The following is a 17,274-nucleotide window of genomic DNA, read 5'->3' as shown; positions in this document are numbered from 1 at the left end:
AAATGAGTTTAAGCCTGGTCTATTGAATGCATGAACTTTGCTACACTTCTTGGTAGAGGATGCTTATGGTTGAAATGTGTAGTTTTCTTATTTTCTTCAAAAAAAAAAAATTCTTTTTTTTATGACGTAGTTTCTTTCTTGTATATAGCTTCTTCCTTTTTTACCGTATTTCTTGTATATATAGCTAATACTTGCTACTAAGTACTAACTTGGTAAACTGAATTATATTTCTTTCGGTTTAATATTTCTTTCTCGTAGATAATAATAAAATTAGTTAACTAGGCAAAATTACCCTTGTAGTTCGTTAACTTAATTTCAGGTAATAAAATACCCGGTTTAAATGATCAATTCGTTCCTGTAAGTTCGTGACTTTTTGGTTTTCATTCCTGTATTTTTTTTGTTTTAAAATAGTCAGTGAATGTGCATATTCATTTAATTGTAGTCCCTAACGTTAAGTACCGTTACAAAAATGATGACGTGACAAACAGTGGCTGGCGTGACGATGTGTGACCTAGCAAACGAGGATGATTTGTCAATAACGTTGCAAGTCATCCACTCAGAGGGATGAAATTCAGAGAGGGGCCAAAACCAAAAAAAATGAAATTAAACCCAAAAATATTTTTCTTCTTTTTTCTCTAAACCCAAAAATGGACTTGTATTTCTCTAAATCCAGAAATTTGTATTGAATGTAAAACAATATTTTCTTTTTCTTTCTTCTCCCCAATCTAAAATTCCACAGAACTTTTTAACCAACAAAAATTATTTTGATTTAATCAAAAGACCATATTAATTTACTAATCACCATCTTCAAAATTTGACATGAATTTTTAATCAAACAACTTTATATATTGTAAAATTTGAGTTTCTTTATATCCTCAAATATCAACAAAAAAATTCACAAACTTTTAAGATAAAATGACTCTTTTTTATTCTTTTTTTTTAATCTCACAAATCGCATCCATTAAAACATGTTATGCAATTTATGGGTTGAGAGAAATATGAGTCAATTTCTGAGTTTAGAGAAAAAAGAAGAAAAATATGTTTTTGGGTTTATTTTGTTTTTTTGGTTTTGGTCCCTCTCTGCAATTTTATTTTTGGATTTGGTCTTTCTAAGTGGATGACTGGGCATCATCATTGACACATCATCCTCGTTTTCCACGCGACATATTGCCACATCAGCCTCTATTTGCCACGTCATCATTTTTGAAATGACACTTAATGTTAGAGACTAAAACCAAAAGGATTTACACATTCAAGGACTATTTTAAAACAAAAAAGGCTTAACTACACATTTGGTCCCTTACGTTTATTTTAGGTTTCAATTTGGTCCCTTACGTTTAAAAAGTATCAATTTGGTCCCTTACGTTTATTTTAGGTTTCAAGTTAGTCCTTTCCGTCAATTTTGTCACATGTGGCAGTCAATTTGCACATGTGGACTGACACGTGGCACTTGGACACACTGACACGTGTACTGTTCAAACGGTGTTAGTGACAAAATTGACGGAAAGGACCAAATTGAAACCTAAAATAAACGTAAGGGACCAAATTGATACTTTTTAAACGTAAGGGACCAAATTGAAACCTAAAATAAACGTAAGGGACCAAATGTGTAGTTAAGCCAACAAAAAATGATACAGGGAAGAAAATAAAAAACTTGCGAACTTACAGGGACGAATTGATCATTTTTTTTTTGATAATCCGAATTGATCATTTAAGCCTAAATACTCCTCCGGTCTTTTTTATAAGAAACAAAAGTAAAAAAATTTGATTCTTTTTATAAGAAATTTTGACCAATTTTCAAATATTTTAAATGTTTAATTTCACTTATTTCCTTATTTATTATGAGAGAATATTAAAAATAAGTTACTAAGAGTAATTAAATAAGAGTGTACTATATATTTAAGTTTATAAAAGTATTAAATTAAAATAATCATGTACAATGTCTTAGTCTGTGTGATTTTTTTTTCAAAATGTTCCATATAAAAAGAACCGGAGGGTCTTTATATTTTTTCAAGTCATTTTTAGGTAAGGGGTTCAGTAATCTAAAATTCGGTCGTGGGATAATTTGGTCGTGAGATACGAAAGTTTGGCTAAAAATTATTTTCAGTAAAAATCAAACCTAAATTCTCTCAAACAATTTGTCTTAAGAGAAACTCATTAACCACCGAATCTCCAATTTTTTTTTTGTACAAGCTCCACGTATTGTAAACTCATTATAATAACTTCTTCATAAGCATAAAGAAAGAATTAAAGTTGAATTAATTAGCATAAAGAAGGAATTAAAGTTGAATTAATGAAATAGAATAACGCAAGCGGTGCATGTTGCCTATGGTTCCCTGGTTCGCGAAACATTAGTGATTGGAGCATCCGCTGTATGAAGCATTTTCCATTGATAATAGTTATTTTTTTCGGACTTAAAATTCTTCAAAAAGAATTTATATTTGTTGGCCTAAAATTAGGGTTTGGGCCGCTTTATGCTTGGGATGATTGCGCTTATGATTTTAGTGCTACATACCTCTAATTTCACAATTATCATTGGATTCGATACTCTTATTCTTACTACGATGACATACTCGTACACTTGTAAACGTGTGACTATACAGACTAATCAGAGAGTATTATCATGGTTTGTAATTTTTTTTCCCGTTGATATTGTACTAATTTCGTTTTTTCCGTTAACATTAGGAGCTTAAATGTATGGAGTATTCATAAAAAGAAACATTTTGATACATAATAAATATTCGACATAAATATAATTAAAATATTATTGACTAAATTTGTGTCAAAAAAATAAATAACAATTTGCCAACCGATTTCTTTGTGTTAATTCATTTAGACATAGAAATCAATACCATCATTACTAATTATAGTTTTCCTTCATAAGTGATGCTCCTACAATATATAAACAGTCTTCCTTTCTCTAATTCTTACACACCATTGTTCTAGCTTAGCACTTGTTTTTACCACTACTTTTGATAATATTAATATTAATTTTTCAAAGATGAAAGTTTTGTTTTCTCTTTTTCTAGTGTTAGTCATTCCTTCACCTAGCTTGTGCTCTAAAGTAGGAAAGTCTAATATTCCAAATGCTTTCAATATTGTTAAGTATGGTGCCAAGGGTGACGGCCATTCTGATGATTCAAATGTATAGGGTTTTTTTTGTTATAGTTTCATTTTGTTTTCATGCAATTATATTTTTATTTATGAGACAATTTTTTCTCAAATCTAATACATTTTTCATCCTTATATAAAAAAGGCTTTTTTAAAAGCATGGAAAGATGCGTGCACTTCAACTAAAGGTACCCCAACACTCATCGTACCAGCAGGCAAAATATTCATGACACAACCTCTTACGTTCCAAGGTCCTTGCAAATCCGCAACAATTAATGTTATGGTATGTTGTTATAAATAAATTAATCAAACACACTCATATGTATGCACTGCATGACTATACGGAGAATATGTCACTTTCTACACATACCTTTATTTAATCTATTTTTTGTCAATCTGAATTTTTCCCTCATGCAATTTATTCTATAATAAATAATAATAATAAATTAATTAATTTTAATTTAACGGTCATTTTTTTTGGGTCAAGTTGTCTAGTGATTATATTTTCACCCTTAAATTGAAAAAAATAGAGTGTTATAGTTTGAAACTCGACTCCTACATACATATATAATGCGATGTCATTATCAACTGAGTTATGAGATTATGGTCAATTTATTTTGTTTAACTATTATTTATTAATATTATTATGATCATGATTAACGTATTTGATTTGGCAGATTAGGGGAACAATCACAGCTCCACAAAATCGTGAACATTGGAAATCGGACGATAACGATCACGATTCATGGATCACATTCAATCACATAAGTGGACTTGTTGTGAATGGAGGAGGAACACTTAATGGCCAAGGTGCTTCTTGGTGGGACAAGAATGCAAGTGACAGGCCAACGGTAAGTTTATTCCATGTAAACTATATACACGATAATATAATGAAAAATATATACACTTTGAATCTTGTATTTAAAGTGTATAATAATAATAATAATAATTATTATTATTATTATTATTCTTTGATATAAATAATATATAACATTCTTAGTAAAAAAATAAATTAATATATAACATTTATGCGCAGGCTCTTCGATTTCTTGGATGTGATAATGTAAAACATAGTTCATTGACCCACCTCAACAGCCCAAAAAATCATATAAGCATAACTGGATGTGATAGTGTTTTAATCTCTAATGTTAATTTAATTGCACCAGAAACTAGTCCCAATACCGACGGAGTTGATATTTCATCATCAACCAAAGTCTTAATTGAGCATTCAACCATCTCAACTGGTATAATTCTATATTATTTTCTATCATGTTAATGTTAATCGTAAAGTCAAAGTTCAGTCAATTAATTAATTAGACATTTTCCGTCTCTCTATCATTATATATATATATTGCATCTTACAATATTATTTTTCTTATTTGTTGTTATAATAGGTGACGATTGTGTTGCTATTAATAGTGGTTCTAAATTCATCAACATAACTAATGTTAAATGTGGACCTGGTCATGGCATTAGGTCAGTTGTCCAATTCAAATATTGTTATGTTTTTAATTTTGCATTTTGTTATTACTTCATTATAACATTGATGAAACTCTAATCTTTCTTGGATGTCTTCGTGAATATATAGTGTTGGAAGCCTTGGGAAAAATGGGAAATATGCTACAGTCGAGGAGGTATACGTTTCACACATCATCTTCACTCGAACAACAAATGGTGCTAGAATTAAGACATGGGAGGTAAGGATTGATTATATTTAATTCAATAATTAATTAAATCATTTCTTTTACTAAACCAATAATTAATTAAATCAATTATGTACTAATGTTTTGTTTGTGTTGTTTGAATAGGGAGGATCTGGATATGCAAGGAAGATAACTTACAAAAATATTACACTTATTGGAGTGAAGAACCCTGTGATAATTGATCAACAATACCACGCTTTAGAATCTGTAGGTAAAGGAGTGAAAATCAGTGATGTTACTTTCCGCAACTTTCGGGGAACCACAAAAGATAAAACGGCAATTGAATTGAATTGTGGCAGTATTGGTTGCACTAACATTGTACTTGAAGATATCCACATATCTGGTCTTAATGGAGAGAGACCGTCTTCATCGTGCAAGAATGTACATGGATCAAGCTCTTCGTGCAATCCTAGTATCACATGCCTTGACAATTAAGTTTATGAAAATCGAAGAAACGAAAAACAATTTGATCCTTAAAATGTCAAACGTTAGTCAAACTAGTTATTTTATATAAACTTGTAGATGACTCCTACTAAGCAGGGTTTGTATTCAACATTTTGTATTGTGAGATGAAATTATATTTTTTATTAAAAATTGTCCAATACTATTTCTCAAAAAAAAAAAAAATTGTCCAATACTAAATTGTCAATTGTTAAAAATTATCACATTGGCAATTCAAGTCATTATTAAAAATTGTCCATTGTTAAATATATGTTTTTTTTTTATAGTAGTAATTTCATTTGGGACCTATATTTCTAATCATATAGTAATACGGGTGTCTATTTTTTTAATAATTTCTACGCATACATTTTTACCCAAGAAAAATCGCAATCGAATCTTATATTCAAGAGCGTGGGCAATAATTTTCATGGGACCTATATGTATATTCATGTCAAATAATCTACAACCCTATGAATTATAATTTACAAATTTTAACTCAGGTCAAATATTGTATTTTAAAAATAAACAACGAGCTTTATTAATTAATAAGTATTTTTATGATGATTTTACTCATATATTAATACGCATAAATTTTTTATAATTTCTACATTTACCTATATTTCTCTACTCATATATTAATTTGCCATCAAAATATAATATGAATTAAATTTGAATTTTTATGAATAACTAATATATTACACTAGACAAAATGTCGCTCATAATGTTTTTGAAATAACAATTATATATACGTGACAAGTTGTCATCAATAAAAGTATTGAGAAATGAAATTAGAAGTATTGAGTTTTTTTTTTTGAATCAGCAAATTTTATTAAAGCATCCTTCAATACATAAATTAGAAGTATTGAGATTTTGGTGAAGCATCACACACTGGTTATGGAGGAGGGAGTAAATTCTCTCAAACAATTTGTCTTAAGAGAAACTCATTAACCACCGAATCTCCAATTTTTTTTTTTTACAAGCTCCACGTATTGTAAACTCATTATAATAACTTCTTCATAAGCATAAAGAAAGAATTAAAGTTGAATTAATTAGCATAAAGAAGGAATTAAAGTTGAATTAATGAAATAGAATAACGCAAGCGGTGCATGTTGCCTATGGTTCCCTGGTTCGCGAAACATTAGTGATTGGAGCATCCGCTGTATGAAGCATTTTCCATTGATAATAGTTATTTTTTTCGGACTTAAAATTCTTCAAAAAGAATTTATATTTGTTGGCCTAAAATTAGGGTTTGGGCCGCTTAATGCTTGGGATGATTGCGCTTATGATTTTAGTGCTACATACCTCTAATTTCACAATTATCATTGGATTCGATACTCTTATTCTTACTACAATGACATACTCGTACACTTGTAAACGTGTGACTATACAGACTAATCAGAGAGTATTATCATGGTTTGTAATTTTTTTTCCCGTTGATATTGTACTAATTTCGTTTTTTCCGTTAACATTAGGAGCTTAAATGTATGGAGTATTCATAAAAAGAAACATTTTGATACATAATAAATATTCGACATAAATATGATTAAAATATTATTGACTAAATTTGTGTCAAAAAAATAAATAACAATTTGCCAACCGATTTCTTTGTGTTAATTCATTTAGACATAGAAATCAATACCATCATTACTAATTATAGTTTTCCTTCATAAGTGATGCTCCTACAATATATAAACAGTCTTCCTTTCTCTAATTCTTACACACCATTGTTCTAGCTTAGCACTTGTTTTTACCACTACTTTTGATAATATTAATATTAATTTTTCAAAGATGAAAGTTTTGTTTTCTCTTCTTCTAGTGTTAGTCATTCCTTCACCTAGCTTGTGCTCTAAAGTAGGAAAGTCTAATATTCCAAATGCTTTCAATATTGTTAAGTATGGTGCCAAGGGTGACGGCCATTCTGATGATTCAAATGTATAGGGTTTTTTTGTTATAGTTTCATTTTGTTTTCATGCAATTATATTTTTATTTATGAGACAATTTTTTCTCAAATCTAATACATTTTTCATCCTTATATAAAAAAGGCTTTTTTAAAAGCATGGAAAGATGCGTGCACTTCAACTAAAGGTACCCCAACACTCATCGTACCAGCAGGCAAAATATTCATGACACAACCTCTTACGTTCCAAGGTCCTTGCAAATCCGCAACAATTAATGTTATGGTATGTTGTTATAAATAAATTAATCAAACACACTCATATGTATGCACTGCATGACTATATGGAGAATATGTCACTTTCTACACATACCTTTATTTAATCTATTTTTTGTCAATCTGAATTTTTCCCTCATGCAATTTATTCTATAATAAATAATAATAATAAATTAATTAATTTTAATTTAACGGTCATTTTTTTTGGGTCAAGTTGTCTAGTGATTATATTTTCACCCTTAAATTGAAAAAAATAGAGTGTTATAGTTTGAAACTCGACTCCTACATACATATATAATGCGATGTCATTATCAACTGAGTTATGAGATTATGGTCAATTTATTTTGTTTAACTATTATTTATTAATATTATTATGATCATGATTAACGTATTTGATTTGGCAGATTAGGGGAACAATCACAGCTCCACAAAATCGTGAACATTGGAAATCGGACGATAACGATCACGATTCATGGATCACATTCAATCACATAAGTGGACTTGTTGTGAATGGAGGAGGAACACTTAATGGCCAAGGTGCTTCTTGGTGGGACAAGAATGCAAGTGACAGGCCAACGGTAAGTTTATTCCATGTAAACTATATACACGATAATATAATGAAAAATATATACACTTTGAATCTTGTATTTAAAGTGTATAATAATAATAATAATAATAATAATAATTATTATTATTATTATTATTATTCTTTGATATAAATAATATATAACATTCTTAGTAAAAAAAAAAATTAATATATAACATTTATGCGCAGGCTCTTCGATTTCTTGGATGTGATAATGTAAAACATAGTTCATTGACCCACCTCAACAGCCCAAAAAATCATATAAGCATAACCGGATGTGATAGTGTTTTAATCTCTAATGTTAATTTAATTGCACCAGAAACTAGTCCCAATACCGACGGAGTTGATATTTCATCATCAACCAAAGTCTTAATTGAGCATTCAACCATCTCAACTGGTATAATTCTATATTATTTTCTATCATGTTAATGTTAATCGTAAAGTCAAAGTTCAGTCAATTAATTAATTAGACATTTTCCGTCTCTCTATCATTATATATATATTGCATCTTACAATATTATTTTTCTTATTTGTTGTTATAATAGGTGACGATTGTGTTGCTATTAATAGTGGTTCTAAATTCATCAACATAACTAATGTTAAATGTGGACCTGGTCATGGCATTAGGTCAGTTGTCCAATTCAAATATTGTTATGTTTTTAATTTTGCATTTTGTTATTACTTCATTATAACATTGATGAAACTCTAATCTTTCTTGGATGTCTTCGTGAATATATAGTGTTGGAAGCCTTGGGAAAAATGGGAAATATGCTACAGTCGAGGAGGTATACGTTTCACACATCATCTTCACTCGAACAACAAATGGTGCTAGAATTAAGACATGGGAGGTAAGGATTGATTATAGTTAATTCAATAATTAATTAAATCATTTCTTTTACTAAACCAATAATTAATTAAATCAATTATGTACTAATGTTTTGTTTGTGTTGTTTGAATAGGGAGGATCTGGATATGCAAGGAAGATAACTTACAAAAATATTACACTTATTGGAGTGAAGAACCCTGTGATAATTGATCAACAATACCACGCTTTAGAATCTGTAGGTAAAGGAGTGAAAATCAGTGATGTTACTTTCCGCAACTTTCGGGGAACCACAAAAGATAAAACGGCAATTGAATTGAATTGTGGCAGTATTGGTTGCACTAACATTGTACTTGAAGATATCCACATATCTGGTCTTAATGGAGAGAGATCGTCTTCATCGTGCAAGAATGTACATGGATCAAGCTCTTCGTGCAATCCTAGTATCACATGCCTTGACAATTAAGTTTATGAAAATCGAAGAAACGAAAAACAATTTGATCCTTAAAATGTCAAACGTTAGTCAAACTAGTTATTTTATATAAACTTGTAGATGACTCCTACTAAGCAGGGTTTGTATTCAACATTTTGTATTGTGAGATGAAATTATATTTTTTATTAAAAATTGTCCAATACTATTTCTCAAAAAAAAAAAATTGTCCAATACTAAATTGCCAATTGTTAAAAATTATCACATTGGCAATTCAAGTCATTATTAAAAATTGTCCATTGTTAAATATATGTTTTTTTTATAGTAGTAATTTCATTTGGGACCTATATTTCTAATCATATAGTAATACGGGTGTCTATTTTTTTAATAATTTCTACGCATACATTTTTACCCAAGAAAAATCGCAATCGAATCTTATATTCAAGAGCGTGGGCAATAATTTTCATGGGACCTATATGTATATTCATGTCAAATAATCTACAACCCTATGAATTATAATCTACAAATTTTAACTCAGGTCAAATATTGTATTTTAAAAATAAACAACAAGCTTTATTAATTAATAAGTATTTTTATGATGATTTTACTCATATATTAATACGCATAATTTTTTTATAATTTCTACATTTACCTATATTTCTCTACTCATATATTAATTTGCCATCAAAATATAATGTGAATTAAATTTGAATTTTTATGAATAACTAATATATTACACTAGACAAAATGTCGCTCATAATGTTTTTGAAATAACAATTATATATACGTGACAAGTTGTCATCAATAAAAGTATTGAGAAATGAAATTAGAAGTATTGAGTTTTTTTTTTTGAATCAGCAAATTTTATTAAAGCATCCTTCAATACATAAATTAGAAGTATTGAGATTTTGGTGAAGCATCACACACTGGTTATGGAGGAGGGAGACTACTCCTGAGTTGAAATTTGAGACGTTGAGAGTTGAGACAATGGAGAAAGAAAAGAAAAATAATCAAGTGTTAGTGACCTATCATAAGATTTGGTGTATCTATCCATCCAATTGTTTAAAAAATGTTGTGCACCATGAAAGACATTCCTTGCTAGTTCACATTAGACAAAGCCACCACAACACAACCAACCTGCTCTTACTCTATTAAAAATAAAAATAATAGAAAAAGACTCTTCCCACTCCAGGTGTAAACATTAGAGTTGAGATAAAAAAAAATTGTTATTATTTAAAGTGTGAACTGAATTTACAACTTAAGTAGAAAATGAGATATTTTAAAAAAAATGTAAGGCGCTAATTTAAATTTTTATCAACAACATTTTGTACCGTGTATAATAGTTATTTTTTTAAAAAAATGATGGCAACGTGTCACATATATATATATATATATATATATATATATATATATATATATATATACTAGTTAATTATTTGAAAAAATTTATGAGGCGATACTTTATCTTGTGAATATTAGTTATTCATAAAAATTAGGTTTAAATATCACTTTCGTCCCAGTATGTACGTGGTTTTTTGTTTTAGTCCATGTATCATATATTTTTGGTTTTAGTCCCTGTATGTGTAAATCTTGTTGATTTTCGTCCCTCTCGTTGTCGTTTTTTAACGCGAGGGACGAAAATCAACAAGATTTACATATAGAGAGACTAAAACAAAAAAAATATGATACAAGGACTAAAACCAAAAAAGCGCGTACATACAGGGACGAATGTGATATTTAAGCCTAAAATTAATATTTAATTTTCCCCTCTTTAAAAAAAACGTTTGCAAGAGAGATTTCTATAATTTATTAAACATGACCACAAAAAAAGGTTCAAACTTTTGAAGCGCAAAAAATATAAAAATTAATATTTAATTCATCCTTTTCAAAGTAAGTTAAACTTTTGCTAGAGAGATTTCTATAATTTCGAATGTTATACATGAGTCGATTTAAAAGCATGAACCAAAAGTTGTGACGAAAAATATTTGGGGTTATGAAAAAAATAGGTAATATGTGATTAAAAACATAAGTTCGTATTGAATAGGCATGCAAATTAATATATGAGTAGAAATATAGATCACCATATAAAAATTATAAAAAATTAGGCATGTGTATTAACACATGAGTATAAATATATGTCGCGGTAAAAATTATATAAAAGTAGACATGCGTATTAATATATGAGTAATAATATAAGTTTGTCAGTGAAAAAAAAAAAGGTTTGTGTAGAAATTATAAAAATAATGAGTAGAAATTATCAAAAAGACATGATGCTATACATCCTTTTTTTTCATTTTTCATTAAGAAAATGCTGAGATGACATTTCACATAGATATCTTTTTCTAAAATATTGTTTTATTGAAATTAAATAAAAATCTGGAAAAATGTATGAATATATTCAATATCACATTCATATCTTCATCTTCCTCATCATATTTTTCCTTAAATCAAAATCAATTTTCACTCAAATACACCTCCAAATAACACGCATTTTTATTTTATATTCTCCTCAACCTCTTTCTAAACTCAAAAATTAAAATCCCAAATTTTTAATAACCCTAAAAATTTTAATTTGGGGATTATTGATAATCTTCTTAATGTACATCTTCTTTGTTCTGGACTAGACTAGAATTAGTCCAACATCATACTCTCTAGGTCCATAATGGCTTGCCCCACCATATCCATGTCAGCAGAACATGGTGGAACCTCTCCACCAAGATAGGAGCAGATTACTGTTTCACCTACTATCTAAGGGTAATATCTTGTCAGTCAATCTTATTGACCCAGAGCTAGGGGCTATATAAGCTCTCCTATTCAGGAGAGCAATGTAACACTATTCATTCACTCAATTACTTTCTCTCTCTCTTGTATCTCTGTGCTCTCTTTCCCTCTCTAAGTTTGATATCGGAGCACCTGTAGGTACAACCCCCTCCGTGGATCAGCTGCTTGACCCGTCGTCAACCACTTGCTCAACGGACTGCCAGCTGACCATCCACCTGTTCTGATCAACGGTTAAGATCATTCTTAATGTACAATTGTTAAACTTACATGAATTATTTATACGGTTAATCTAGTATGGGTTAAGCAAATTTGTGGCAAAAGACATTAGTTAAATTTTATTTGGACCTATATTTATACTCATATATTAATAAAATTGTTTATTTCTTGTCCCAGTAAATTTAACTAAGTTGGTAGGAACATCACAATATATTTTATATGCAGGTGTCAGGATTCGAATCCCGATCATTGCACTTATTCACCTTTATATGTGCGCCGTGAAAAAGATAAATGAGAGAATTGTTAAAACAAATAAAATAAATGAGTTTTTAGTTTGAACGTAACTTTTGGGTTACACAGAGAGCGAAAGGCAAAGAGACGTTAGCATAACATGTGACATTTCAGAATCGGATTTAAACAACCTTTTCTTTAAAAAGTCACAACGTTGTTCATTACCTCGTCTTTTTCTATCATGTTTTATCCGTAGCAACCTCAACGGTCTCTTCATATTCAATATTCAATCATACTTATCAACTATAAAACCCACTTCACACGTTCCTTGTTCCTCGTAGTTTTCAAACTCATTCACACTGTCATAACTATAGCTACTAGTACTATGTTGGAATATGTTGAAAGAGATTGAATTGAATAATATTGTGTCTTTTGCTACTACCCCTTTTGAATTTTGAGTTAGAAAATCAATTTTTTTGGTTAAAAATGGAAACTTTATGCAACAAGAGTGAAAATTTTCAAAAGAAAAAAAATGGGTCTTGTACTTCTACTGGTTCATGTTCTTCAGATTTAACTGAACAAGCAAAAAAAGTTAATGGGTGTTCATCTTCTCTTCCTATTAAGAAGGCTATTGTCTCTAAATGCAGCAAATCAGATGAAAAAGAAAATGAACCTGTTTCTCAAGTAGAAGATAAAAAAGTACTTACTAGTAGTATCTGTTCAAAAATTTCTGGTAAGTTCTTCAATTTCTTCATAATGGTGTGCTATAATTTTGGAGTTTAAGTTATTAATATTTATTTGTTTGGTTGATAAATTGTAGGATCATCAGGAGTTGATATGATGAAGGAGAGGTTTGCAAAATTGCTGCTTGGTGAAGATATGTCAGGTTCTGGAAAAGGAGTTAGCACTGCTATGGCCATCTCAAATGCTATTACTAATTTGTGTGGTATGTTTTCTTTGTAAAATATAGGGATAGTGATGTAGATTCAGTTCATGATGTATTAGATATGATCTATGAAGCACAAACACTACTTAGATTAGACGTGTCCTGGTGTCGGACATCCGACACTTATTACATTGAATTGTGTCATTTCTCAAATTTCTGGATATAATGAAATCAACTTTTTGATAACATCATTGTTTCCAAAAAATGTACACAATTGTTAGCGAGTAAAATTAATACAAATTTTAGAAAATGAAAATAGAAAAAGTTTTGACGAATTAAACGGGGCCTTACTTTTTCTTTGATTGGAAAATGATTCATTTGTTCTGTTTTGTTGCAACATGTAGGGACTGTATTTGGGCAATTATGGAGACTAGAACCTGTACCTTGTGAAAAGAAAGAAAAGTGGCAAAGAGAAATGGATTGGCTTCTTTGTGTTGGTGATCATATTGTTGAGTTAATGCCTTCTTGGCAAACATTTCCAGATGGTAGTAAGCTAGAGGTATAATTCAATTGAGTACTAATCTGAAAATTTAATTTACTTTTTCAGTAAACTTTAATAAATAAGCTTAAATATATGCTGCTATGTATGATTAGGCACTTGGATTCCCTATGGTTAGGAAATGCTGCGGTCATGCCGTTAGTGCATTAGTGACCGTTTGGTTGAAATCAAATGATATAGATTTAAAGTTGCTTAATAAATCGAAAACATTATGAATCACCGATGGAAATCGGATGATTGATCTTCAGTCAGTCACCATTTTGACTGCAGGGAATTCATTTCCGTATAATTAGGGACTTGACTTCCCTGCAATCAAAATTTTCTAGTCACTGATCAGTACAACTGATCTATCTAAACTCTTAAATAGAAATTGGACAGTTCAAATCGTGATTTTGCCATATCGAAACCTCGAAATCTCAACTGATTGATCTTGATCAACGGTTGAAATTACTTATTATTTTGATTGTAGGGAATCCGTTTCCAAATATTTAGTAGGGAAGTTAGAATTATGATGTTTCTAACATGGTGCATTCTACAGGTAATGACTTGCAGACCAAGATCAGATATTTTTATCAATCTTCCAGCTCTGCGTAAACTCGACAACATGCTTCTTGTAAGCATTTATATTTGATTCTTCCATTTTATGCTAGTTATTGTTATTGAAATCAATCTAAGATTTTCAAACACATTTTTTCCTTTGTTGCAGGAAATATTAGATAGTTGCACATCTATGGAGTTTTGGTATGTTGACCAAGGAATTGTGGCACCAGATGCAGAAGGATCAGCCTCTTTTCGGAAAAGAAATCAGCGACAAGAGGAGAAATGGTGGCTCCCCGTACCTCGTGTTCCCCCTACTGGTCTCAGTGAGAGTTCAAGAAAGAAGTTGACTCACACACGCGAATGCGCTAGCCAAATACTAAAAGCAGCTATGTCTATAAACAGCATTGCTTTAGGGGATATGGAAGTTCCAGAGTCGTATTTGGAATCACTTCCTAAGGTTTGATTTTCCACATAAATAGATTTGATATCTTTATATAATTGGAACAAATGCTCGAAAATGTATATGAAAATGACTGTTACATTATTGACACTACAAGTTTATGGTAACATTCGCGGCCTCTAACTTTGCTGCATCATCAACTCATGAATAAACACATTAGGACATAATTTGTATACTCATGTGACATTAATTAATTTGAACTTCAAATGTGGTTTTCATGAAGAGTTATTCCAATATATACACATTAGAAAAAGGATTTATATAATTTGTCATTTATGGCATCGTATAATCTATGTAGTTTATTTCATCTATTGTAAAAAATAAGCTTTGATTGTTGTTTTTGTTCATCCTACATGATACATTGTTTGAACTTTCAGAATGGAAGAACTTGCTTGGGGGATTTTATCTATCGATACATCACATCAGACCAATTCTCTCAGGAATGCTTGCTTGACTGCATAGACCTTTCCAATGAACATGTTGCACTAGAGATCGCTAACCGTTTGGAAGCTGCAATTTATGTATGGCGCCGAAAATCTCACTCTAGACCTCCACTTTATCCTATCCGTTCAACTACTAAGTCATCGTGGGAGATTGTGAAAGACTTTATGGTTGATGGAGATAAGAGAGATTTGCTTGCAGAGAGAGCTGAAAGTATTCTACTTTCACTTAAGCAACGTTTCCCGGGTTTAAGTCAAACTACATTGGATACCAGCAAGATCCAGTACAACAAGGTTTCATGCTTCTCTTTCTTTTTTAATGTATTGCATTCTTAAACTATTAGAAAAGTTGAATTATCGATAGAAATTAGAGACGAAACTACTAGAAAAAAGAAAATGGTATCTACTTTTCGCACCTCAAACACTTAGAGGCGAAATGTAGATACCATTTTCTTTTCTAATTACGTTGGCAATTCAATTTTTTCTAACAATGAATACCTATTTAGGATCAGATTTATTTGAGTTTATCTGTTAACATAACTCTCCTGAGACTGTTTAGGAGAGCTTATAAAAACCACTTATGAAATGTTCCTAAGATATTCTTAGCTTATAAAAACAACTTAATACTAATGTGATAATCACTTATACTATGAGGAATTAACTAATCTGCTTATCTAAACAAACCCTTACAACTTCACATTGACATGTTTCATTTCAAACTTTTCAGGATGTTGGCAAATCAATCCTAGAAAGCTATTCAAGAGTTTTGGAGAGTATGGCATTTAACATAGTAGCTCGTATCGATGATTTACTATATGTTGATGACATAACCAAACATTCAGATAGGTTTCCATTAGCTCCAATGGTTAACATGGTTTCACAAAAGAAAGTTTCACAACAATCACTAGTGTCTGTCTCAGACACTCAACACAACAAAACAACATTTGGTACACCAAGTTGTTCACCTGTTGTGCCACTAATTAGTCCTACAAAGGCTGAGATAACTCCTTTTATTCGCGATATGATTAAACCTCAACGCCGCGGTTTCGGTGTGAAGAGAGTGTTGTCAAATTATCTTGGAGGAGATATGAAAGCAACAAAGGTATTTAGTAACTTAGCTCATGAGTTGAATGGTTCAAATGCAAGTTGCAATCAAGAATCATGTGCCATGAAGAGCAAGACAAAATGATCTCGTGGAAGAATTAGAGAAGAAATTTTCTTTATTTATTTATTTACGGCTTTATGCATATTTTTCATTGTATCATTTACTAGTATAGTAGTATGTATTGTTTATTGAGTGCAAAGAAAAAATAGTTGAAATCTGAAAGGGTTCAGTTCAGTTCATAGAACCAATTGTATTGTGATTTGAGAGTGAGTTCAATGATTTGTGTATAAGAACTCGATTTATGCATTGGTTAATTCATAAATTTATTTATTTATTCATTCGAAGTGTACTCTTCTACAATTTGATTGACAATGTTCAAAAAAGTTGCAACATGTTCAAAAAAAGTAGATTTTGACTTCTCATAAAATTCGTTTTTACAAGGATTTTCAAAGTTTTAATAACTTGTCATGAAGGTCGTTTTTACATTGCGATTTGGCCATGAAGGTCGTCGTTATAACTAATAATTAGACCTTGTTGAAACCTTTTCTTATTCCGATTAGGGTTGGGCAATAGTCACTTATCTAAATGCTTAAATAAAAATCAGATGTCTCAAATTGTGACAATGCCAATTTGAAAACACGAAACCTCAACTGCTAAAATCACTTATTATTGTTACTTTAGGGAATCCGTTTTCATATATTTAGTAGGGAAGTTTGAATTATGATGTTACTAACATAATGCCTTCAAGTTCAGATATTTTTACCAATCTTCTAGCTCTGGTTCTTGTAAGCA

General features: G+C 30.3%; 3 protein-coding genes across 3 annotated transcripts; all 3 read left to right on the top strand.

Annotated features, from left to right (window-relative positions):
• Window positions 1-3,001: 3,001 nt before the first annotated feature.
• LOC123922639 (probable polygalacturonase At3g15720) lies at window positions 3,002-5,249 on the top strand. Its single transcript, XM_045975337.1, has 7 exons — window positions 3,002-3,145; window positions 3,257-3,394; window positions 3,789-3,962; window positions 4,148-4,355; window positions 4,506-4,587; window positions 4,700-4,808; window positions 4,920-5,249. The coding sequence occupies exons 1-7, from the start codon at window positions 3,002-3,004 to the stop codon at window positions 5,247-5,249; spliced, it is 1,185 nt and encodes a 394-aa protein (XP_045831293.1).
• A 2,056-nt stretch (window positions 5,250-7,305) lies between these two features.
• LOC123882198 (probable polygalacturonase At3g15720) lies at window positions 7,306-9,310 on the top strand. The gene is made up of 6 exons (XM_045931013.1): window positions 7,306-7,435; window positions 7,830-8,003; window positions 8,201-8,408; window positions 8,557-8,638; window positions 8,751-8,859; window positions 8,971-9,310. Exons 1-6 carry the CDS (start codon window positions 7,379-7,381, stop codon window positions 9,298-9,300), a joined length of 960 nt encoding a protein of 319 aa, XP_045786969.1. The 5' UTR covers window positions 7,306-7,378; the 3' UTR covers window positions 9,301-9,310.
• Window positions 9,311-12,672: 3,362 nt separating this feature from the next.
• LOC123882196 (rop guanine nucleotide exchange factor 7-like) lies at window positions 12,673-16,822 on the top strand. Its single transcript, XM_045931010.1, has 7 exons — window positions 12,673-13,225; window positions 13,313-13,438; window positions 13,783-13,937; window positions 14,476-14,550; window positions 14,644-14,934; window positions 15,315-15,671; window positions 16,105-16,822. The coding sequence occupies exons 1-7, from the start codon at window positions 12,979-12,981 to the stop codon at window positions 16,564-16,566; spliced, it is 1,713 nt and encodes a 570-aa protein (XP_045786966.1). The 5' UTR covers window positions 12,673-12,978; the 3' UTR covers window positions 16,567-16,822.
• The last annotated feature ends 452 nt before the right edge of the window (window positions 16,823-17,274 follow it).

The sequence above is a fragment of the Trifolium pratense genome, linkage group LG4, assembly GCF_020283565.1.
Source record: "Trifolium pratense cultivar HEN17-A07 linkage group LG4, ARS_RC_1.1, whole genome shotgun sequence".
Classification (NCBI taxonomy): Eukaryota; Viridiplantae; Streptophyta; class Magnoliopsida; order Fabales; family Fabaceae; genus Trifolium; species Trifolium pratense.
This window is presented reverse-complemented; position numbering and strand designations above follow the sequence as displayed.

Bases quoted from the DNA above. Each gene is read 5' to 3' on its own strand.
- LOC123922639 (XM_045975337.1), top strand. From the start codon at position 3,002: ATGAAAGTTTTGTTTTCTCTTTTTCTAGTGTTAGTCATTCCTTCACCT. The intron at 3,395-3,788 runs GTATGTTGTTAT...TTGATTTGGCAG, and splicing joins CCGCAACAATTAATGTTATG to ATTAGGGGAACAATCACAGC. The intron at 4,809-4,919 runs GTAAGGATTGAT...TTGTTTGAATAG, and splicing joins CTAGAATTAAGACATGGGAG to GGAGGATCTGGATATGCAAG.
- LOC123882198 (XM_045931013.1), top strand. From the start codon at position 7,379: ATGACACAACCTCTTACGTTCCAAGGTCCTTGCAAATCCGCAACAATT. The intron at 7,436-7,829 runs GTATGTTGTTAT...TTGATTTGGCAG, and splicing joins CCGCAACAATTAATGTTATG to ATTAGGGGAACAATCACAGC. The intron at 8,860-8,970 runs GTAAGGATTGAT...TTGTTTGAATAG, and splicing joins CTAGAATTAAGACATGGGAG to GGAGGATCTGGATATGCAAG.
- LOC123882196 (XM_045931010.1), top strand. From the start codon at position 12,979: ATGGAAACTTTATGCAACAAGAGTGAAAATTTTCAAAAGAAAAAAAAT. The intron at 13,226-13,312 runs GTAAGTTCTTCA...GATAAATTGTAG, and splicing joins TATCTGTTCAAAAATTTCTG to GATCATCAGGAGTTGATATG. The intron at 14,551-14,643 runs GTAAGCATTTAT...CCTTTGTTGCAG, and splicing joins AACTCGACAACATGCTTCTT to GAAATATTAGATAGTTGCAC.